We start from the raw sequence: 19126 nt of genomic DNA, 5'->3' as shown, positions 1-19126 counted from the left end.
TGTCTCCCAAAGTAGCTTGCCTGGATAGCAGGATTACAGAGATGATCTAGAACTATGAGAAGATAAATCTCTGCTATACTAAACCCTCCTTTGTGGTAGCCTGCTGCTGACTCAATGGAAGCTATTCTACACCTCTCTTTCTGAAAGAAGACACAGACAGCATTTTCCCCACCTTTGTCATTTCCTTGAGGAAAGCATCAATGAAGTCTCTCGGCTCATCTGGGTTCCAGTCTTTTCGGTGATTGTCAACTATATCAGAAATATGTGATTTCAGTTTTCCCCAGGTAGCTATTATTCTTTGGTGTCGTCCAGGAAGATGTTTCATTATCCGTGGGAAGATGTTATAGAACTAATTAGGGAGAAGAACATGATCATGGAGACAACACAAAGTCACTTTCTGTTTCAAGAAAGTCTTGACTTTCCCTCTTTATCCCCTACACTGGAACTGTGGGAACATCTGGAATGCTGCTTTTCCTTATAACTGGTAGGCATTTCAACATTCCATGCAAAACACACCAGCTTAAGACTACTTTGCACTGGTCCAATTGTTTCCACTCTAGGACACACATTGGCATAGCACTTAGTAGTTGTCCCAATTCTGTTCCTCATGTCATCAAGACACTGAAGGGCCAAAGGATGAAGGTGTCAAGAAGTGAGATCAGCTGGGAAGTATATACGGGGAGATAGCCACACCTGCAGTGGCTACAAATTGAGCTTATCAACTGAAATTAACACTGGAATTTGATATTTCTGAGTCTGAGATCATGGGCTAGGTCAAATTATGGAGCTAACCTCCTGTGGTTCATTTCTGTAGAATCCAGAAACTCTGAGATTCCAGGGGTTTACGTGACATGTAGAGGGGCATTCCTACAGCATAGTGATCAGTAGTCAGGGGCCCTAAATATGTGAAGGCAGGTCTTCTTGATTCCCTCACTCCCAACACACTTGGAATACACCTCCACCTGTGAGTCTCACCAGGGGTTTTAATGTAGGAAGTCTTGATGGTATAAGATGTGCCCTGATCACAAAATGCAAAGTTAATTACAGTCTGCAGAGGCCGCTGTTACCCACAGAAGGAAAAGAGCATCTGTGAAGACAATTCTGAAGACAGGAGATGCTTGCTCCAGTACAGACTAAGGAACAGCATAAGCCAAAGGCAAGACAGGAGTCCATAGACTCACCTCACCTCCTCCATGCATGTAACCAGAAGCCTCCAATTTTTGATGACTCAGAACACACCTGAGTCAGTTGCTTTTTCTCTATTGCTCTCTTTTGTCTCCGTTTTTTCTTTATATTTGCAAGATTTTTAAGTGGACACTTTTATTATCATTATCATTATTATTAATACTACATTTTTTTAGATTTTATTTCCCTTCATGAATTCATCTAATGATATTTATCTTGTTTTCATTTGTAGACAATAAGAGTTCTCTTCCATAAATTATTTTTTATAACCCCGTGCATTTGTATAAACCCCTTGCTTTTAATAATATTTTGACTTTATTGACTTAAAAATAATACTTTTATATTTTATTTATTTTCTTACATTTGATTTTATTTCAACACTGAGCAATATTTTTGATTGCCCTCCCCCAAATCTCTCATATTTTGTCTCTTCTCCTTTATAACACTTCTCTCCACTCACTTGTTATTGAACCTTGTTTTTCTTCTTTTTCTCCCTTTTCTGGTCTCCTCCTTTATCTCACTTATTTATGTTTCCACACGTACATTAAATAATTTTGTTTTCATAGCAAATTGCACAGTACCCTTCACATTATCATTTCAACAGACACATGTTGGTGAACAATCAATAATTTTAAGTGTGTTTTTATATCCGTATAGTTTAACATTGCTGCTAGAGCAGTTTCTTTCTACTTGCAAAGCAATACTAGCCTTCAAGAACAAGCTGCCAATATGAAGATCATTTCAAAGAATCCAGAACAGATATCCCGATCAATAGATGCATACAGTAAAACAAATGCAAGAAATGAAAAGGGTGAGATGATGCCTCTAAAAATCATAACTCAATTCAAAGACCTTGAAATATGTCAAATATTGGGTGTCCAAGTATTTTCTGGTCAAAATCATCAGAGACTGACGGAGATGCAAACAGGTGGAGGAATCCAGTATGGGCTCTAGAAGTGAAGGTCAGCCGAACTGAGGAAACGGGAAAGGAGGAGAGAGGTAGCTTAAAGATGAAAACTGGGCAGAATAGGAGAAAATACAGCAAGAAAATGGAGAATTTATAAAAACAAACAACAAACAAATAGAAATGTTGGGATTTTAAAGTTGAATAAAAAACAAGACAAAACAAAACAGAAAATAAAAACAAAAAACCTCACCAGAAAACATCAACAGTCTCCACCAAAGAGAAGATCCCGAAGGGAGAACACCGCTGATGAAAAACTACATTCCAACAGCAGTAACTAACAATGTAAATAATGACCACAGCCAGAATGCAGAAGAACCATAATATGATCAAGAGACTAAGCCTAAGAATGTGCAGGACTTTATTCAGAAGCTGATATAAAAAGTAAAGGGATGGAGGATGAATTCAATGATACTACAGCAGAACATTTCCCAAGTCAAAGAAACAGACATTCAAATACAAGAGTCATTGAGATCCCAAAGTAAATATGACCAAATAAAAATATCTCCATGGGAAATCCAAACTGTAAAGGAAAGAAGCAATATTTAAAGTTTTAAAGGGTTCATCCCAGGGGATGGCTCAGTTAGTAAAGGTATTGGCTGCACAAGCCTGGCACCCACACCCACATGCACACCTCCCGACACACACGTAATTAAATTAAAAAATTCCCACTGACATCCAATGATCACAATGACCACCAAGGCAACACTGAAGAAAATGCTTAATTGACTGCTACACACAGAGAAGGAAGAAAGATGAGGCTCAATCATGAGAACACAGGAAAGAATAAATTTAATGAGAACAGCTGAATGAAGAAGAGCTAGGAAGGAATTGATCATGTCTAACACAGTAAACAAGCCAATCCTTAATACTAATCAAGGGAGAGCAAAAACCAAATAATCCAAGCAACCAGGAAAAAAAAATGACAGAATTACTGTAACTAGTTAATCTCTCTCGGTGATAACCTTACCCATGAAGCAAACAGAAACTGGAAACAAGCTGGACTAGCTATTCTGATGTTAAATTAAAATTAGCTAAAAGAGATAAAGAAGGCCACTACACTTCCATAGAGGGAACAATTCATCAATTAGAACAATTGTAAATATATATGCACCAAAATTTTGGACTCTCAATTTCATAAAACAAATAACAAGGAATACAAAGTCCAGACAGATTCTCATGCAGTAATTGTGGTAATGTCAGCACTCCACTCCCATTTCTGCATAGGACATCCCAAGTAAAAAACCAACAGAGAAATCTCAGAGCTAAACTGCACCATAGATCTAATGGACTTAACAGACACCTGGAGAGGATTCTTTCCATCCAAATGAAACAAAATATTTTCTTCCTAGCTGCACCTGAAATTTTCTCTAAAATAAAGACTCAAGTCTTGCTAAATACAAAAGAATGAAATATTGTTATATCCAAATAGACCATAGTGTAATGAAACTTAAAATGAACAGCAAGAAACACTACAGAAACTACATTGCTGAGGTCCGTGGGAATATACAGCAGGTGATGACTAGTATTTAACAGGTTGACCCACTAGATGGGAATCCCCACTTGATGAAGCCCTGGAGTTACTGATTGTACTGACTTCAGATCAAATTCAAGACAGACTAAGCTGCCCCTGCAGAAAATACACAAGGACAAGTTCCCAAGTGTCTGTTAAACCAATGTCAGACACAAAGCAACTTTAGTAGATATAATTCTCTCAGTAGTTGGCTTTCTGCACATACTCCCAGTTTATGTTATAGGATCAAGGTTCAGCCAATTGTTATTGTTAAGTCCTGAATTTCAAGTCACCTTTGTTCTGTCTGTGAAAGAATTACATGTACAGCCAAGTGTTGCTCACTGGCCAGTCAATGTGACCTACCTAGCCTGAGAGAAACTGTGACTTATCATGTTTTATGAGAATGGGTCGAACCCTGAAAATATAACATATATTTGTCCAGAGTTTGGCTGGGAAAGTGGTGTGTGTGTGTGTGTGTGTGTGTGTGTGTGTGTGTGTGTGTGTGTGTGTATACTGAAAAGGAGATGTAGCTGAGTATGCAGAAGGAGTAATGTGAGAGAGTGAATGAATGAGAGAATGGATGAGTAAAGAATGAATAAATGATGTAATAACATGGAGAGGAATGTAGCAGAGTAGAGAGAAGTAATGTGTATAGAAGACAGATGTGAAGCTATGTAAAAAAGAGATGTCATGGGAAATGGAGCTGTACAGAAAAGTGATGTAAATATGCAAAATAGGTATGTGGGCTGTGTGGAGAATGTTTGGAGAATGTAACAAGGTGGAATTATTTATATAGAGAGAGTTTTTCAGAGAGGATTTTTTCAAGATATAGTAAAAGAGAAAAGTTACCATCAAAAAGCATGTGTTTCCTTATTTTTTCCCCTCAGATAGAAAAAGTCTATCCTTTGCTGCATTCATGATTTTTTTTTGGCATACCCTGGTGGTGACTGGAGGCTGATCCCTCCAGTTACTGAGAATACACAAATATATAGACACTGAAAAATAAATTCCTGAATAACAGTGGCTCATTGAAAAAATATGGAGAAAAATGCCAAGCTCCTAGAACCAAATAAAGATGAAAGCTCAACCTATCAGACATTTCAGAGATAGCTAAGGCCAATTCTAAGACAAACATTTATATAGGGATAAGCATAGGGACATAGAGCCCAGCAACATGGGGGTAAAGATTGGATCCCAAAGGGCTACATTTAAGGCATTACCATATTGACAGCTTCAAGTAAATGGACATCTAAATAGTGGAACGAGTTTTTAATGTTCACTTACCTCTTATGTCTAAATGAAAATATAAGAAAAATGAGTGGATATGGCAACATGAACACTTAAAATATTCACAACAATGTTATTAATAAAAACTTTAAGTTAGAAACAACTAAATTTCTAACCATTGAGAAAAGAATAATGAACAATGACAAAGGGTTAATAAAGAGGAGCATTGTACACAGGAGGAGAGCTAGAAAGTATACTTGGGTTATGCATGTAAGATATAAGGTATGGGAGGGAGAGGGGCAAAATCAACAATAATATCTCCATACTTTAAAAAAAGCAGGATTTGGACATACATAAATATCACATAAATTTTGGTACTTCATTAAAATATTAGAAACACTTTGTACACAGTAAGTTTCCTTATCAAAAGCTTCCAAATCAAAAGATCAGTTTGTATCAAACTCAACTTGAAGACATATTTATCTTCAAAAAGTTCTGAGAACAAAATGAAAGAACCTACCTCTACTTGAATTAGCCACAGCCCAACTTTCTCCCAAATTAAAGGAAGCCAGAATGCTTACATGGACCATCAGTGAGGTACCCAAACACATGGCCTCATCCAGTAACCTCAGCAGCTTCTGAAACTGACGGTCATGGTACTCAAAGCGTTCACCAAAAGTGATGGAACAAATGATATTGGAAACAGCATTGTTGATCTTGAAGTGAGGGTCAAAAGGTTGTCCTGGAAGTGGATAAAGAAAAAGATGCATCTTTCAAAGATATTGGTTTCTTAATTCCATATAACAGAGAACCATAAGAGGCTCTGGGTATAGCTTGCTATGAGCCTTAACACAGACCAAAGAATCTGTCAGTATCTGGGAAGTCAGACTGATGACCAGGCCTTAAGTGCAGTCCTGTGTCTAAAGACCATTTGTGTGCCTAGCTGCAGAACACCTAGGGCAGGGTCATGGCTACATGTTCACTGCTCCATCTTCAGTGCTCAGCACAGTGCAGGGCCAGGACAAGCACTTAGACACTTAGTTAGAATCTTTTCAGTGAATGAAAGAGCCACAGCCCCCAGCACCTGCCCTGTGAAATGCCCACCTCCCTCCTCTTCTATGGCCTCCACAAGGTGTCGGGACTCCTCCTGCATGCGCTGTTCTAAGCTCTTCTTTCCCAGTCCAAAGTTCCTCAGTGTCATCAGGGCAAACCTTCTTTGTTCCTTCCATGTCTGGCCTCTGGAGAAGATCAACCCTGGAAAGAAGAGATTCAGGGTTATAGCATTGTGATTCTGATCTAAAATTACCTGAGAAACTGGCTGGGCATGGGTATGATGGAAGGAGAAGGGCCAATAAAAGGCTTGTCAGCTGTCTAGGCAGAATATCACAAAGCAGGGAACATAATGGCTAGCATTTCCTGGTGGTTTGCAACATCACACAGTTTTTTCAGTATTAATATATACTTTAATTTAGTGCTCTTAGAAAATCCAAAGGCTTATAACCAGAATGTTCCAGGTCTATTACGATGGATAGAAAAATGAGATACAAGGAAAAGGAAAATTTGTAAGGGAATGTGGTTATTAGGTAGTTAATGAGGTGATCAAATTCAAGTCTTCCCAGAACCAATGCATCTATACTTTGTGTTCAATGTGTCCACATTTTTGATTAATATATATGTATATATTAATATGTATAAGTCTTGTTATCTATGTCAAGCTAAATGCCAGGAACCACTCCTGGTACCACAATCTGTACTAGTTCAGGTTCTCTAAAGCAGTGGTTATCAATTTTCCTAATGCTGCAACCCTTTAATATAGTTGCTCATGTTGTAATGACACCCAACTATATAATTATTATTGTTGCTAGTTCACAACTGTAGTTTAGATACTGTTATGAATAATAATGTAAATATCCGATATTTGCAATGGTCTTAGGTGACCCCTGTGAAAAGGTCGTTCCATCCCCCCAAGAGCGTCATGACCCACAGGTTGAGAACCTTTTCTCTAAAGGACTAGCAATGATAGAATGAATCTAGAGATATTAAAGGGGTATTTATTAGAATGGGTTATAAGCTAGTCCAAAAGTGACTGTTTCCTAATAGAAAGGCCAATAATGCTATGATTGTTCAATCCATGAGGCTGGATGTCTCATCTAGTCTTCTGTATTCATTGGAATCCTAAATCAGCAGATTCTAATACCCATGAAGGAATTCTTCAGCGGGATAGTTGAACTTGCCAGTGAGAGTGAAGGCAAGAAAGCAAAAGACAAAAGTTTCCTTTTTCCATGTCCTTTTATGTGGGCTGCCACAGAAGGTGTGGCGCAAACTTAGAGTGGGTCTTCTGATCTCAAATGATCCAGACTTAGGATGGGTCTCCTCATCTCAAATAACCCAATAAAGCAAAATTCTTCATTTGTGTGCCAAGTTGCTAGGACTTTAGTTGATTCCAAATGCAGTTAAGTTGACAACCAAGGTTAGCCATAAAACTCCTGGTGGAATTCTCTCAGCATCCTGGCATCTAGATCTTGGAGTAATGTTGGCTTCCCTCTGGCATGCCTGGATTTGTATTTATAAGGCTTCAATGCCATCACCCTGGTCTAATCCACAGTCTAGTGTTGCAACTGGAGTGTGTAAGCTCCCACCCTTCATATTGAAAACAGGTTTCCTAATGCCTTTTCTCTAGTCTCTGCCTGACATCCTAAGATCTCCTCTGCTCAAAATCATTCAGAAGTTTTCCCGGGTGTTAGAATAAAAATAAACATTTAGCAAACATTGCTTGTGCTCTTGTGATCAAGGTCAAAAGTATCAAGTGCGCTTAATTATGTTCTTTAAATATCATGTATGCAACACTGGATGTCTTTCAGGTCCTTAATACCTTGCTCCTTCTTGTCCTTTCAAGGATATTATATTCCCTTGACTAATTATTTTTTAGATGTCATTTACTCAGAGGAGCTTTTCCAGAATCCTTAGACAATGTTAGACATCTCTGATAAAATCTTTCTTTATTGATACCACTTTACTATTTAAATCCCTGTTGTTAACTTATACTGTCCTGACTGGTTTTATGTCAATGTGACACAAGCTAAATTCATTCTAGAGAGGGAGCCTCAGTTGAGAAAATGCCTCCATAATATAGGGCTATAGGCACATCTGTAGGGCATTTTCTTAATTAGTGTTTAGTGTGGGAGGGTCCACCTCATGTGGGTGGTGCCAACCCTGGGCTTTTAGTCCTGGATTCTATAAGAAAGCAGGCTGAATAAGTCATGAGGAGCAAGACAGTAAGTATTCCTCCCTGGCCTCTGCATCAGCTCCTGCCTCTAAATTCTTGCCCTGAATTTCTGTCCTGACTTCCTTTGATGATGAACAGTGATATGGAAGCATAAGCCAAATAAACCTTTTCTTCCCCAAGTTTCTTTGGTCATGGTATGTCATCACAGCAGCAGTAACTCTAAGACCCATGTCTAGCACTTAGCTTCTTATAGCACACAGAAAGCATCTAAAATGCTGTTTTGTTGAATTAATAGATTTTAGATTCTGTTTTCAACTTATAACTTTATTTGATGATAATATAAAGTATTCATACTAATAAATTATAGCATTAGCTAGGAGCTTAGAAATCCTCATGATTTTAATGATAGAATACAAGCAGCTATAAGCAAGATGTAATAGAAAGAGAAGCTGACTTACATCCATTTTCCTAGGGTTGGACTGGGAAAATGGTTGTGTTTGGGGCTGTATGTCTGGCTGTGTTTGGTGCTGTGGTTACTTCCTATCAAAGCATCTATAGTTAGTTTTGCTAAACATGTGGTTTCACTCAGTCTCTACTAGGACACACTATAAATCATCTTATGGGTGCTTTCATTCAAGAAATATGGTATCCAGCTCCCATTAATGATGGCATTTCATGAAGGGATTGGCTTATGGGAGTGTTGGATAAATAAGGCATATAGGTGCCTTTTATATAGCATAAAAATTGCAATACATATCTTACAACACATAAAAGACTTACCATTTTCATTAAAGATATGTTTTTGTAAAGGAAATATAGGGCGACTCATAAAGTTTTCATCCAGGTTAGTAAAGGCTTCTTTGATTAAGGGCAGGCTACTTATAATCACTGAAGACATGATTCCAAAATCCAGACTGATAACATTCCCATACTTCTTCACAAGCTGAAAGGTATTTCAATGGTTAGAGGTGAGTGTGCCCATACATGTGTGTCCAGGGATGATAAGCATACATGCAGCAAATGGTAATCATATTGACAAGTCCTCATTTCCTTGTGAATGATAACCCTTGGTTTGTGGAAATGGTTTTGATTTTCTTTTCTTTGCTACTGCACTAAACTCAAATTCACAGCAAGAATGGAATTTACCTATACAAATTCATTAACTGAATCACTGAGTGGATGGTGTTATAGTGTGTATCCCTTGAAGAAGGCTTGAGTACATAAATTTGAATAAATAAGCAAATTCTTTAACTCCAGCATTCTGCAGTCTAGGGAAGGCAGAGAACACAGTGTATGCCACCTGCCAAAGACCAAGGTCTGTCTGTGCAAGTCTGCTGTAGCAAGCACAGAATAAGAAAAAATATTTTTACATCAATTGATTGATTGACTGATGGTGTATATGTGTGTCTCGTGTGTGTGTGATTGTGTGTATGTGTGTCTCGTGTGTGTGTGTGTGTGTGTGTGTGTGTGTGTGTGTGTGTGTAATGGGTGGTGTTGTGCATGTGGAGGTCAGTGGACAATTTTCAGAGTCTGTTGTCTCCTCTCATTGTGTGAGTCCAGGTGATGGAATTCACATTACCAAGTTTTTCAGCAAGTGCCCTTACCCACTGAGCTACCTCTCTGGCTTGCAAGCATGAAATTCACAGTAAATAAAAATACCTTTTAATGACCAGGCGGTGGTGGCACACTCCTTTAATCCCAGCACTTGGGAGGCAGAGGCAGGTGGATCTCTGTGAGTTCGAGGCCAGCCTGGACTACAGAGTGAGTTCCAGGAAAGGCACATAGCTACACAGAGAAATCCTGTCTCTCAAAAAACAAACAAACAAACAAACAAAACCTTTTAATGGTTTGCTTGCATAAATAACTATGACAGCAGAAGCAATAGCAAAATAACTGTGGCTATTTAAATAACAGAATGTGATTTAGAGGAGGGCTATGGTAATAGAAGCAACAGAAAGATGGAGAAGCAGAGCCTTGAGACAGCGCAGATGGGTCATGCAGCAGATGGGTCACAAAATTCTTGCCTAATATGAAAAATTCAAGTGTGTTCTTAGGAGTCTGATCTGATAAGATGTTAAAGATGAATAAAAGGAAAAGAAAGAGAATGGAATGAGCATCAACTCATATAAGACATCCTAACAGTGACTTGGAATTTATTAAGTAATTTTCTACATACAACAATCATATAAGGTATACTTAGGACCATTGTATGTTGGGGTCCCATTGTTACAGCTAGCTTGAAGTACATGCTAACATCTAACCTGTGTATCACATGCCCACTTCAGTCTGATAGGACTTTTTCTTGTTTGGGTAACATTCCTATAATAATTCTGTGAACTACTACAGAGAAAGCTAAGAAATTATGAGTTGGAGAGAAGTACAGTTCACACATGCTCAACAAGCAGCCCAGCTTCTTCACTGACCTCATCCTGTTTTAAATGATGTCATTTTAATTTTTTTTAAATATCTCATAACTTTACTACACTAGACATTTGTTAAACATTCCATCGAGGCACTGCACAATTGATTTCACTTTCTACCCAAGGCTAGGCCCAGAGTCGCTTGTCCATCTAGATTTCATATGATATCACCATTGATTACCAGAATCCATAGGACTCATTTGACTATAGACTGTTCTGTGTTTTGCCTGTCATGCTAAGTCTGGGAGTAAATATCTCTAGTTATCAAATGCCATTTTTCTTCTGCACAGGATTTGTGGATACAGTAAGTATTGAGTCAAATCATGTAGGTTCAAGCCCTTGTTTTGTCATTATCTCACTGAACAACACGGGGGCATCAGATCACCCTTTTCCTCAACAGGTTTACTCAGTGGAAAATCGAATGCTAGTAGATGACTACTAACATGACTCCATGTGTGCTTATCATGGGGTGTGAATGAAGGGAAGCATAAAACCCAAAGGGAAATCCATGGGTCAGCTTGTGAGGATTGTTTCCTAATAGCAGGAATTAAATCTTAATTTGCCTAAATTGTATCATTTAATTCTATTGGTTTACACCCAGATATCAAAATGTAAACCCATAGAAAATACAAAATAAAGGAATGAAATATTACTGGGCTGGCATGATGTTCCCAGCCTCAGTGTCATCATTTCCTATTGCTGCACCAAGGGACACATCACCCAACCTCATGTGACTGTGTAGCAAGACACAGATCGAATATTTTAACTCTGACGAGATAAAATAAAAGCATGTCTTTTTATTCTTGCAAAGTATAACAGCATTTGCCAGGAGCAAAATTCCAAAATTTACTCTCTTTTGCCAAAATACAAGAAAAATGAGTTTCAACAGGCCAGAGATCTCTTTAACTTTCTGCTTCTATGTCCTGGAGTCAAACACCATCAATATGGGACCCTTCAAGGGGCTACCATGGTGAGGTTCATGGATGCCATCTTGTCACTTGGTGTACCTATGTGTCTGTCCTGAGTTGAGTCTATGAGCTGAACTGTTACTTCTACAACTGAACTGCTATACAGAGAATTCCCACAGAAGCCTGAGAAAGAATTATGGCTCACACCCTTCTTTTGCAGTAATAAGGACATCCCTTCCCTATGGGACACTTATGGGATGACCACTGGCATTTGTCCTGTAGTGAGGTGCAGCTGCATTTTTCTGATGGGGCCATGCAGTTTGCAGCCATCTTCCTGCTTACCAGCCCGTGCTACTGAGACTGAGGAGTCAGCAATGCTGAACACAAACTGGGGCTATTCAGATCAATATACAAAGTCTTAAATTTCCCTTTGAACCGCCACTCACAAAAGTGAGTTCTCAGAGCTTCAAAAGCTCGGTAAGTAAAATATGGCTCTAGTGTGTGCATCAGTCTTACAGTACACCACACAAAACGTCCCGTCTGACATTACTTAGTTCATTCACTAAGACTCAAGAGAACCTCAATTTTATTGAGATGGCACACATGTTGGGAAGATGGGAGAAATAAATATTTCAGAATAGTTATTACAAAATTATTACAAATAGTGGGAAATCTTAACAGAGAAATGAAAGATACAGGTAAGAGAAGCAAAGGGGTAAATTTGAGGACTGACAGCTGCCGTGGTCCAAGTGGAGATGTGAACAGAAAGCTTGGCAGAGAAGTAACGTGAGAAGAGGCCTGGGCAGTGGAGAGATGAAAAGCAGGTCTACCGTGCACAGCACACAGAAAACAGAGGGCAAACAGCAAGACCCAGCACCACAGATATCACAGCTGTGCACCAATGTCCTGAAAAGCAGGATAAAGAAAATGTAGATGAGAGCATACTTGAAGAATGGTGGAAACTTCCTAGTCTGGCAAAATACAAACCTTCCATGAAGACCCCAACAGCATAAAGCCACAAGTAAAACAAAACCACCACAATCAATATGGAAACGGAAAACAAAATCTCTTCAAAGCAGAGAGACAAAACAACAACAAACTTTAATACTTATGGTGAAACCACCAAGGCCAGCAAGGGCACAGAAGGGGAACATTAAGTGCAGCAGATTGTCAACCTAGTGTCCTAAATCAGGGGAAAGACCATGTGTGAATGGAGGGGAAAGGCGTTCTGAGGTGGGGCAAAGCTAAAACATTTCCTTCTGCTATAGCCTCTTCTGTTGGAATGGAGAAAGACAGTGCTTGAGGTCAGAAAGAAAACTGATAACTCGAAAGGTCAGAAAAAAAGACAGTAATGGAGGAGGAGTAAGGGGCAAAGACAACAGACTCCTCTGCTTTTGAGTTCCAGCTGCACTGGACACTGAAGAACAGGTCAGTGTGGGATGTGGGTCTCAGTGTGGGGACAACACCTGAGCAGTGTGTCCGAGAGGGGAGAAGTCTCCTCTATGTTTGCAGTCTCTTTACTTCACATGGAAAAGGTGTTAGCAAAGTCTCAGGAGCTGCATGTGAGTGTTGAACAACACAGAGCAGTGGCTGGGAGGACGATAAAAGAGAGAGAGAAGGTGAATAAAAAAAGCATCTACTCAGAAAGTGTCCAAGAAGCTCAAGGGAAGATAGGAAACCAAGAATGAAAACAGAGCAAATAGACAAACCGCAAAGCAATGGAACACTAGGTTTAAGTGTTTATATATAAACTGTAAACAGGGGTGTTCTAGCTTCCCCAACTAATGATGAAATTTGAATAATAAAAAATTACTCGATAATATGTTGTCGAGATGAATGCATTTCTAGTATTGTAAGTAGATAAAAATAAAAGGACTGAAAAGCATATGCCTTTCACATACTGATCAAAAGGGAGCATGCAGATCAGAGAAAACTCAGGCAAAACAAATTTACTCTGGATAAAGAGGGTCATTACATGGCCACATGGTAAAGTCATCAAACGACCTGCCAATCTTAAATGTGTACTGTGTACACAGAATAGACTTTCCAATTAAATGGAGAGCTCCAGAACTGAGTGGAGAAGGGGACACTCTCCCAGTGGAGCTGGAGACTTGGCTGTGGCTTTCTTAATAACTGAAAACATCAGTAGGTGAGCAGTCAGTAATGATGTAGAAAAAGTAAGGCTCAGTAGGAGAGAGGTAACATCTATACAAAACTCTAGTCAAGAGGAGTAGAACACACACACACACACACACACACACACACACACACACACACACACATACTTTTTATTTTAACTGCAGAGTCGCAGGGGTTTTACACACATTTCTTAAAGTGCCAGGTTGTATATCTCTATCATAATTTACTATTAGGTCATCAAACAGACCTTGGCATATTTAAAGAATTCAAATCATACCGTGTGTTCTCTGACCACAGTGGAATCACCCTGGAAGTATGTCAAAGATAAGAAATCCTCCAATTATTTGGAAATTGAGCTGCGTGGTTTTGTTGTGGTGGTGGTGGTTGTTTGGTTGGTTGGTTTTGGTGTTTGGAGATAGGGTTTCAGTCTGTAGCCATGGCTGTTTGGGAACTGGCTCTGTGTACCAGGCTGGCCTTGAACTCACAAAGATCCACCTGCCTCTGTCTCCTAATTGCAGGGATTCAAGGCCTGAGCCACTACTGCTCTGCCTAGCTATGTACTTCTTTTTTTTTTTTTATTTTATTTTATTTTACAATACCATTCAGTTCTACATATCAGCCATGGATTCCCTTGTTCTCCCCACTCCTGCCCCCTCCCCTTCCCCCCAGCCCACCCCCCATCCCCACCTCCTCCAGAGCAAGGCCTCCCCGAGGACTGAGATCTACCTGGTAGACTCAGTCCAGGCAGATCCAGTCCCCTCCTCCCAGATTGAGCCAAGCGTCCCTGCATAAGTCCCAGGTTTCAAACAGCCAACTCATGCAATGAGCACAGGACCCGGTACCACTGCCTAGATGCCTTCCAAACAGATCAAGCCAATCAACTGTCTCACCTATTCAGAGGGCCTGATCAAGTTGGGGGCCCCTCAGCCTTTGGATCATAGTTCATGTGTTTCCATTTGTTTGGCTATTTGTCCCTGCGCTTTATCCAACCTTGGTTTCAACAATTCTTGCTCATATAAACCCTCCTCTTGGATATCAACGTGTGGAAGGCTGGCTGCAAATAGATCCATATCTGTCACCGTGCACAAAACTTAAGTCCAAGTGGATCAAGGACCTCAACATAAATTCAGCTACTCTGAACCTGCTAGAAGAGAAAGTAGGAAGTAGTCTTGAACGCATTGGCATCAGAGATCACTTCCTAAATATAACACCAGTAGCACAGACACTGAGACAAACAATCAATCAATGGGACCTCTTGAAACTGAGAAGCTTTTGTAGAGCAAAGGATATGGTCAACAGGGCAAAGCGACAGCCTACAGAATGGGAAAAGATCTTCACCAACCCCACATCTGACAGAGGACTGATATCCAGAATATATAAGGAACTCAAGAAATTAGACATCAAAACGACCAACAGTCCAATTAAGAAATGGGCTACAGAACTAAACAGAGAATTCTCAACAGAGGAAACTCAAATGGCTGAAAGACATTTAAGGAATTGCTCAACATCCCTAAACATCAGGGAAATGCAAATCAAAACAGCTCTGAGATACCACCTTAAGCCTGTCAGAATGGCTAGCTATGTATTTCTTAAATGAGCACTCACAGAAGCTAACTAACTCTTTGGCCTGGGGTTAGCCACTGTGAGCAAGAGCTTTAGAGCCCCGCCCACCTCCACGCAGTCCCGGAAGTCGCAGATCCAGCAGTTCAGGATTAGGTCAGGACAGAGCCAGGCACCCTCCTCCCTTCCTACCTGTTGGACCGCCAGGTGGGGCTGCTTAAAGTTCATCTGGAATATGTTGCCCACGAAGGGCAGGCATCGCGGCCCTGGAGGGAAGTTCTTGGGGCGCCGGCTTCTGAAGTAGTCAGACAGAAACAAGAAGACGACAGCAGCCAGCAGCACAGTCCGGACATGGAGCGCTGCCCAGATGGCGGCCACCAGGGAGCCCGCGGCGGCGAGCATGGCTGGTATTCGAGCAGACTCCAGAGGACTGAGGGTCTGAGCTGAGGCTCAGGGCTCCTAGACTTACAGGGCTCTTGGCTAAATCTATTCCTGTCCCCTCTGCACCACACCCCTCCGTTTCCCTCTGATACCCTTTGACCCAGACAGCACAGACACCATGTCCTCAGAGCCCCACCCCTCTCTCTAAACAGAGGTCTTAGCCACTCCTTCCTGTTACCCCAGGACCCAACCCCCAAGAGGAAGCTCAGAGCTCTCTGCCCTGCCCCTTCATAAGCTTAACTACATAAACCTTCAAACTCCAGTTACATTACGAACTAAGAAGAATTTGGGTTTAATTTGGTAATTATAACTTACACTTACTTATAAACTACTTTGGCACTATGTACGTGATAGAAAACCTAAGCACCCATAGGCAGTACGTAGATGCACATAGCTGTAACTGAAGGTGGGTTCTTGGTTGTCCAATCTGATTTTGGAGCTTCTACTTACATCTGTAACTTCCCAGTTTTACAGTTGCACCATTTGGCCTGTTGTTTCTTTTCTTTTTTGAGCTTTAAGCAATTACTAATTGCAAGTTTATACTCACAGTTGTGAGGGAATATTAAGCAGAAACTTGATTTTTAAAGACCCAGAACCCAGCCTGAGCAGTAATGAGGCTTTAATCAGGTTGAGCAGTCAGTAGCGTGGTTTTAAAATAATGTTTTTTCTTTTACTTTAAATGGGAGAGATAAGAACTTTGAAATACTTAGGTTTTGAATGGAACCTTTTGTTGGGACTCTATCTCCCTTCTGAAATCCTAATCATGAAAAGAAAAATTTTAAAATCAAAAGATTTTTGAAAAGAAATATGTCCTTTTTACATGTATTACAGCTCAGTAAAAGTCTTAGCTTTTTCATTTATATATTAAGAATATTTTTGGAAACAATTCATTTTAATAAAGATTTAAAAAATGCATTTCTAAGAGGCATTTTGATTAACATAAAGCATTTTATGTCATATAATCCTTATTTTTCCCATAACTATTACCTAATTGAAATAAAATTTTAATCAATTTTTTTTTCATTAGAATCTGTTTGGAAGAAAATCTTTGTCAAAATCTATGTGCATAACATTAAATCTTATAGCTTAATGAAACATTAGTCGTATAATTCTGATGAATGGTGTTTTATACAAACAATATTTTAGGGTTTTTATAAAACATTTACTAGACCCCCAAATACCATTTTAATAAGTTTTAAGAACTTAGCCTAGCTGTATAAGGCAGTATATATTTATCAAGCCTTTTAATAAATAACCAAAACATCCACATTTATAAATGTACTTGTGCATTTTAACATCCTACATATATATATATATGATTATATATACACACAAATATCTATCAGTACACAATGCAAATAAATAAAAAATTAAAGTGATCACAAGATTTGTCAATTAGTATTTGTGTGGGACACAAAACAGCATGTGGAAATAATTATCAGAGACAACCTAGACACAGTTAAATGCAATCCAGCTGTGCTCAGTATAATAATCAAGTAGAAAGCTTATATATCCCTATCTCTTTATGATATGAAGAAGGCTGAGTAAAATGATGAAAAGGTCAAGTTTATCATGTGGACTTAAGACAATATCCTTTTCTATTAGAGCTAACTATCTGAGCATGAAATGTATTTACAGATAAAACGACCACACTCAATGTTATTTCAGTTTAAAAAATTCTCTTTTAATTTGTGGTGGGACTAAACTACATTTCCTATGCCTGCTTGCATATCTAAATGAAAGAAGGGGAACTATATGAAAGTATAGCATCCTGGACTGACTATCAGCTACTTGCTTAGTACCAATCTTGCCTGTATTTTATCCTGGTCTACATAAAGATGATCTGTCCCATATTTACCTGACATTTGGTCATCACCAATGTTTAGGTGGCTACTTTTCCCTCTAGACATCCCTAGTGTCCTTATAGATCAGAAATGATTTCATCTACCAATAATCTGGGGGGACACATGCTAAGTTCCCCACCATGATGAGATCCTAATACACATCTGGTACAAAGTCTAAAGACAGCTGGAGTTTTAGCATCTTAAGACATCAAAAGGCATTGAGTCTTATTTCCCCTATTTGGCCTATAAAAGTCAGCTCCTTCTCAGAAAATCATGGGGGTGGGGAAGCAAGCAGAGTCTCTTTTGTCTAAGCAATTAACCTTCCATAAAACAGGGAACATGAAGATCAGGAAAGAAGCAGAAAGTCCCTTGAGTAGTTTAGGGGAGATGACACCATCCTAATGTGATTTGAATCCAGAATGTGCTGCTTTCTCAAGCTGCCCCCATTGTGTCTCAGGATTCTCTCTTGTAGGCCATATAGAGTGGCTCAGGGCATTTGGGAGCATAGCCTTTATGAAGACATCTCCTAGAAAAGTCACATATTATTCATCTAGGGTTTGGATGGGTCTAGATTTCTGTCTCTGATGCCAGTGATACTTTTCAATACTAAATGGGAACCCAAGGTAACTTGCGAGCCATGCTTAGCAAGAAAGATAAGGTGAGTGATGGTCAGGCAAACTCACCAAACATGCTTCAAGATGGATTCTGGCATGAGTACCTACAAACTTTGGTTGGAATAGAGATATAGCTGTACATTGTCATCTACAGCAGCCTGGAGAGTTCCCCTAGACTTTCTAGGACCCAACTCATGGCCAAATCAGGATTTTAGGCTTGTGGTATAGTAAAAAAATCTTTTAATGAAAGCTTATGCAAGAGGATTAAGAAAAAGAAAACTCCTCAAAGGGAGACTAAAACATCCAAATGGAGGTGAGAGAGAGAGAAATCTCCAGTGGGAAGTAGCCTTTATGAATTTTAAGCATAGCATGGGATGTCCTCTGGTTTTTGTTTTTGTTTTTCTTAAACTAGGCCATAAGCATCTTCTCTTTGGAAAAGAAATTTTGCTCCACTTGAAGATAAAGAATGATGAGACAAAGTCGGGGGATGATAGGTGAGTTATGAGTGTAAAAATAGTTACATTTCTTTGACTGTTGACCAAATCAAGGGAGATTGGAGCCTCAGAAAGTATTCACCAAATTCCACCTTGAAGCAGTTTGGATAGAGGGAATACATATTGCTACCTGTCTCATCCAGTGAAAGTGGTTTATTTTGAAGGGTTCCACATTTGGGCACCATAACTGTTGACACAAAACACAAATTTCACCATAAAGAATAAGATCTACTGTAGTTGAAAGTTTCTCTGGTCCCACCTGGCCCCACGGTCCCATAGCTGCTTACAAAATAATCACTCAGAGGCTTATATTAACTACAAATTGTATGGTCTATGGCTTCAACTTCTTGCTAGCTAGCTCATCCATCTAAATTGACTCATTCCTATTAATCTATATGTTGCCACATGGCTATGGCATTACCAGCCTGATGACATCTTGTTGCTCCTTTGGCAGTGGGCTGGTATCTCCTCAACTCCACCCTTCTCTCATTATCACTTTTGGACTTTCCTACCTGGCTCCATCCTGCCCTGCCATAGGCCAATGCAGCTTTATTTATTGTCCAATGGGAGCCACACATATTCACAGCATGC

The 19126-nt window shown here is 39.5% G+C and overlaps 1 protein-coding gene across 3 annotated transcripts in view; it reads right to left on the bottom strand.

The window, feature by feature from the left end:
* The window catches only part of LOC102904623 (cytochrome P450 2J3-like), a 28614-nt gene extending 12885 nt beyond the window's left edge, over nucleotides 1-15729 (bottom strand). The window contains exons 1-5 of one of the 3 annotated variants that reach the window (XM_006974029.4): nucleotides 15335-15729; nucleotides 8896-9058; nucleotides 5994-6143; nucleotides 5471-5631; nucleotides 173-349 (exon numbers count right to left, since the gene is read on the bottom strand). In XM_006974029.4, coding sequence (XP_006974091.1) covers nucleotides 173-349; nucleotides 5471-5631; nucleotides 5994-6143; nucleotides 8896-9058; nucleotides 15335-15544 — 861 coding nt within the window. In that variant the 5' untranslated portion in view covers nucleotides 15545-15729. Of the gene's footprint in view, nucleotides 1-172; nucleotides 350-5470; nucleotides 5632-5993; nucleotides 6144-8895; nucleotides 9059-15253 lie in introns of all 3 variants that reach the window. The other 2 variants (XM_076564528.1, XM_042271437.2) reach the window with 2 other exon arrangements.
* Between the last annotated feature and the right edge of the window lie 3397 nt (nucleotides 15730-19126).

Source organism: Peromyscus maniculatus, chromosome 2 (genome assembly GCF_049852395.1).
Source record: "Peromyscus maniculatus bairdii isolate BWxNUB_F1_BW_parent chromosome 2, HU_Pman_BW_mat_3.1, whole genome shotgun sequence".
Taxonomy (NCBI): domain Eukaryota; kingdom Metazoa; phylum Chordata; class Mammalia; order Rodentia; family Cricetidae; genus Peromyscus; species Peromyscus maniculatus.
This window is presented reverse-complemented; position numbering and strand designations above follow the sequence as displayed.